Below are 5,530 nucleotides of genomic sequence, written 5' to 3' on the forward strand. Positions count from 1 at the left end.
CAGCCGTCATTGTTGTTTGGCGGGTCTGGGCTGGGGATTCGAACCCGTCACCTTAGGTGTACGTGGCTGGAGCCTTAGCTGGTTGAGCTATAGGCGCCGAGCCCAGGCTGCCGTCCATTATTCAGTTAACACTGACAGAGTACTTTTCTGTGTCTGTGCTCAGGTAGGCACTGACTTACTTGTGAAAAAGAAAAATCAGTTAATCAATTTAAAAGGTGATCAGTAAGAGGTGAGTGGTCAGGTTATACTTCATTAAAAAAGTGATCTTTTGAGTCGAGCAACAGGAGGTTGGAGAGGAGCTGTGGGTCTCACTCTGAGTGGTTGGGGAGTAAGTGGAGGGCTGAGCAGAGCAGTGACATATCTCACCTGTATTCTAAGAGGGTCACTGTGGCCGCTGTGGTAGAAAGTAGCCTCCAAATGCGAGGACAGGGGAGGGAGACAGTCCATTGAGTGACAAGAGATGGCAGTGGCTCAGACCAAGGTGGTGCAGAACAGGGCAGTGGTCGGATTCCAGCTATGTTTTGAAATGGAGCCACTAGGAGTTCTCGAAGGAAAGGTGAGGGGCATGACTGACATCAGTCAGCAGGGGTGACTCCGAGGGTTAGGGCCCCAGTGATGGAAGTGGAAAGATCCCAGGAGGACAGTGGTTTGGGAATGATGGAAGCCCTTTTGGAGACACCTGTCAGGCACCTCCGCAGAGGCGCACAAGCCTGGGCCCGGAGCTCACTGAGTACTTCCACAGCACCAGGCCACCACATCCCCAGGTTAGTTGGGTGGGACCTGTGGTTTTCACTGGGCTTCTGAAGATAACTCTTGCCTTTGGTTAAACTGGCCTATTCTAGAACTTGGGGCCCAAGATGGGGGATTCTGGTCCCTTACCTCCCAGATCAAGGACCTCTGCAGCACATGCATGGTCTGCTCTGCCCCAGAGCCCCTGGGTTCTCACTTGGTCCTCGAGCGGAGTCCCATCTCCGTGCCCAGCCTTGGGCTAATGGGGAGAGCTGGGCAGTGCCCCCCAGTTGGCTCAGGCCTGGGCCAGACATCCTCACCCTTTTCCTACTAGCGTGACTGTCAAAACTATGTCAAGATCCTCCTGCCACTCAACAGCAGTCACCTGTTCACCTGCGGCACAGCAGCCTTCAGCCCCGTGTGCACCTACATTGTAAGTGCCCTTCCTCAGACCTGGGGTGTACCTGGAGTTGGCCTGGGAACTGCTCCTCTTTCTGCCCTAGAGAGCTGCTCTTTCACACAGACCCCTCATGAAAGAGAGCTAAGGGGAAACCTCTAGGTCAGTGGTTTTCAACCTTCCTAATGCAGTAACCCTTTAATACAGTTCCTAATGTTGGGTGACCCCCAACCATAAAATTTTTCGTTGTACTTCATAACTGTAATTTTGCTGTTGTTATGAATCATAATGTAAATATCTGATATGCAGGATGTATTTTCATTATTTACAGAGGGGTCGGAACCCACAGGTTGAGAACTGCTCTAGGTAGTGCTGGGTCTGAGGCTACCACCCTGGCACATAGCCCAGCCCTGACAGCCAGCGTCTGCCTGTAGGGCAGGAGCTGCTATCACACTAGTACTAGTACAGAGGTGTCTTGCTGCCTCCAGCTTCCCTGCCCTCCCCTCTCATTCTCTTGTCTGCCCTTGTACACACCCAGCAGAGGCTGGCATTTGAGGCTGTGAATTGAACCCACAGCCTTGGAGTCAGACACCCCTGGGTTTGGGCTGTACTGTTGTCCTGCCTGCCTCTCGTCACCTTCTTCTTCTTCTTTTTTTTTTTTTTTTTTTTTTTTTTTTTTTTTTTTTTTTTTTTTTTTTTTTTTTTTTTTGAGACAGAGTCTCAAACTGTCACCCTGGGTAGAGTGCTGTGGCGTCGTAGCTCACAGCAACCTTCAACTCTTAGGCTGAAGTGATCTTCTTCCCTCAGTTTTCCTCATCACCTTCTAAGCCTCACTTCTTCTGTCAAATGGGGTTGATAATGCCAGCCACCTGAGGTCGCTGGGAGACAGTGCAGCACTGTGTCCTGGGTGCTGGGTGAGGGGATGGCCCCTCCGACACCTACTCCCTTCTTGTCCATACCCCTTGCCTGCAGAGCTGCCTTCTTTCCTCATTTCTCAGCACACCCCTGAGCCCACCTGTCTACTCCCCTGCAGAATGTGGAGAATTTCACTCTGGCAAAGGATGAGGCAGGGAATGTCCTCCTGGAAGATGGCAAGGGTCGTTGTCCCTTTGATCCCAATTTCAAATCCACAGCCCTAGTGGTTGGTGAGTAGTGGGGGCATAATAGACTCACTGAGACTCCATTTGGGGGAAGGCAGGGACACAGGGCTAGTCCTAGGCCTGAGCTGGTGGGTCTGTGCCAAGCTGATTGCCAGGGGTTCAGAGTGGTCATGGCCTTGGGCTTGGCTTTTCCAAGTTCCTGCTTCCTGTTCTGTGTACCACAGGCCAGACAGGCAGTGCTGGGGTCGCTCTGGGCCCTAAGAACAGAGAAAGGGCTATGCCAAGGCGGCCATTCCCACGGGAATGTTCTCTTGGCAGATGGCGAGCTCTACACTGGGACAGTCAGCAGCTTCCAGGGGAATGACCCGGCCATCTCTCGGAGCCAGAGCCTCCGGCCCACCAAGACTGAGAGCTCCCTCAACTGGCTACAAGGTGAAGTCTTCCTGCCACCCACTCAGTGGCAGTCACGGGGGTTCTGGGAGGATACACGGTCCCCAGTTCCTGGGTTCACTGAGATCCTCACTGGCCCCTACAGACCCAGCCTTTGTGGCCTCAACCTACATTCCCGAGAGCTTGGGCAGCTTGCAAGGTGACGATGACAAGATCTACTTCTTCTTCAGTGAGACTGGCCAGGAGTTTGAGTTCTTTGAGAGCACCATTGTGTCCCGCATTGCCCGCATCTGCAAGGTGAGGAGATGGGCCATCAAGGCAGCCACCCCAGGGACCCTGAAGGGTCTATGACTGCAGGATCACCCCAATCTGTGCCTCCCCCATCCTCCAGGGAGGACCATGTAGCAAATGGCTTTTTTTTTGTTTTTTTTTTGAGACAGAGCCTCAAGCTGTCACCCTGGTAGAGTGCTGTGGCATCACAGCTCACAGCAACCTCCAACTTCTGGGCTCAAGCTATTTCTCTTGCCTCTGCCTCCCAAGTAGTTGAGACTACAGGTGCCTGCCACAATGCCTGGCTATTTTTTGGTTGCAGCCATCATCGTTGTTTGGCAGGTCCAGGCTAGATTTGAACCTGCCAGCTCAGGTGTATGTGGCTGGTGCCTTAGCCACTTGAGCCACAGGCACTGAGCCTTTTTTTTCTTTCTTGAGACAGAGTCTCACTCTGCTGCCAGGGCTGGAGTGCCATGGCATCACAGTTCACAACAGCCTCCCAATTCCTGAACTCAGGTAGTCCTCCTGCCTCAGCCTCCCAAGTAGGTGGAACTACAGTTGTCTGCCACCATACCTAGCTACTTTTTTTGTTTTGCTTTAATTTCTTGTAAAGATGGGGTCTTACCCAGGCTTATGTTGGAACTCCTGGTCTCAAATGAACCTCCTGCTTTGAACTCCCAGAGTGCTAGGATTATAGGCATGAGCCACTGTGCTTAACCATTCTTTCCTATTAAATTAAAACGTATCTTCTTTGCTTTCTTTAAAAATTTGAAAATACAGAAACGTACACACCAAAATTACTTGAAAGATAAGGCGGTGGTATAGGACTGTGCTCAAGAGCACAGACTTGGGTCAGACTGCATGGGTTCAAACGCTGTTGGTCATGGCATCTTGGGCCATTCCCTTACCCTCTTGGTTGAGCAGATTTCTCATTCTTGTTAAATGGGAACAAGAACACCAACCTTGGAGTAGTTAATCTTTGTAAAGCTCTTGGAGATGAGGTAGGCAGTGACTAAAGTAATGCTTTTGTAACCCCACCACAAGAAGGAGTCGCTGCCAACATTTTAGAGTGTCCCTTTCCTTTTTTTTTTTTTTGAGACGGAGCCTCAAGCTATCCCCCTGGGTAGAGTGCCATGGCATCACGCTCACAGCAACCTCCAACTCCTAGGCTCAAGCGAGTCTCCTGCCTCAGCCTCCCAAGTAGCTGGGACTACAGGCGCCCACCACAGCGCCTGGCCATTTTTTGGTTGCAGCCATCATTGTTATTTGGCGGGCCCGGGCTGGGGATTCGAACCCGCCACCTTAGGTGTATGTGGCTGGCGCCTTAGCCGCTTGAGCCATAGGCGCCGAGCCGAGTGTCCCTTTCTGATGTCTCCTTTGCGTGTGTATGGCTTACATGTGTTTGTGCTGCTAGCTCCCTTTTAGATGTGAGTGGTGTCATGTCCTTCAGCTTCCTTATTTGTGCAGTCATGAAACATGGACGCCTTTCCATGTTTAGAGGACTCTGTGTAGCCTGGATTTCTTGCTGGTCCATGGTGAGGAGCATCTCCTGGTGGGACATGTACAATGTCTCCCCGATTTCTTGACTTTAGACAAATCTAGTCCTGGCTTTCACTGTTGTCTGTGTCAGCTGCTGGTAGGGAGCGGTTCCATCCCCAGCCAGTCCTGAGACCACCCGTCCCCTCCTCTCTCTAGGGCGACGAGGGTGGAGAGCGGGTACTACAGCAGCGCTGGACATCCTTCCTCAAGGCCCAACTGCTATGCTCCCGCCCCGATGACGGCTTCCCGTTCAATGTGCTGCAGGACGTCTTCACACTCAGCCCTAGCCCCCAGGACTGGCGTGACACCCTTTTCTATGGAGTCTTCACTTCCCAGTGGTAGAGCCCCCGGGACCTAGCTGGGGATGGGAGTGTGAAGTACAACTAGGACTGCAGCCCAGGAGCTGGCCTTTGAGTCCAGCTGGCTCCATCCTGACCCCCCATGGCTCCTAAATTAATCTGGCTATTTCCTTTGCAGGCACAGGGGCACCACAGAGGGCTCTGCCATCTGTGTCTTCACAATGAAGGATGTGCAGAGGGTCTTCAATGGCCTATACAAGGAGGTGAACCGTGAGACACAGCAATGGTACACTGTGACCCACCCGGCACCCACACCCCGCCCTGGTGCGGTGAGTACTGGCTGCTGGTTTCCTGCAAGCCTTGAGCAAATCACTTGGCTTCTGTGAATCTATTTTTTCATCTTTATAATGGGGACATAAGCCCAGGCCTGCTTGCCTTCCTGGATTAGACATGACAGTGAATGTTGGGTTTCTTTAGTCCTGTCTCAGGCTAGGTAGGTATTACACTGCTGGAATTATCCCTTCACTTGGCACACCTGCCCCTATCAGCTGTGAGTGACTGAATAACCAGGTCTTAGGGAAACAGTCTTTCTCTGAAAGCAGACCATGAGAAAAGATGCGAGTGCCAGTGGTTTATTTGGGAGGTGATGCCAGGATACCGTATGAAGAACCAGGATGGTTAAGGGAAGAAAGAGAAGATGTGTCTGAGTAACTATTGCTGTGGTCAGTGGGGGCCCTGAGAGACATCCGGGTAGCGTGGCACCATTTCAGAGCTTCATGAAACTGTAGGTCGCATGGAAACTGGCT

General features: G+C 52.0%; 1 protein-coding gene across 1 annotated transcript in view; it reads left to right on the top strand.

Annotated features, from left to right (window-relative positions):
- The window catches only part of SEMA4B (semaphorin 4B), a 46,814-nt gene that overhangs the window by 35,111 nt on the left and 6,173 nt on the right, over nucleotides 1-5,530 (top strand). Inside the window, exons 5-11 of the mRNA XM_012813572.2 lie at nucleotides 1,064-1,162; nucleotides 2,160-2,271; nucleotides 2,545-2,658; nucleotides 2,762-2,913; nucleotides 4,582-4,763; nucleotides 4,903-5,070; nucleotides 5,408-5,423. Coding sequence (XP_012669026.1) covers nucleotides 1,064-1,162; nucleotides 2,160-2,271; nucleotides 2,545-2,658; nucleotides 2,762-2,913; nucleotides 4,582-4,763; nucleotides 4,903-5,070; nucleotides 5,408-5,423 — 843 coding nt within the window. The remainder of the gene's footprint in view (nucleotides 1-1,063; nucleotides 1,163-2,159; nucleotides 2,272-2,544; nucleotides 2,659-2,761; nucleotides 2,914-4,581; nucleotides 4,764-4,902; nucleotides 5,071-5,407; nucleotides 5,424-5,530) is intronic.

Source organism: Otolemur garnettii, unplaced genomic scaffold (assembly GCF_000181295.1).
Source record: "Otolemur garnettii isolate 467f Iridium unplaced genomic scaffold, OtoGar3 scaffold00277, whole genome shotgun sequence".
In the NCBI taxonomy this organism is placed as follows: domain Eukaryota; kingdom Metazoa; phylum Chordata; class Mammalia; order Primates; family Galagidae; genus Otolemur; species Otolemur garnettii.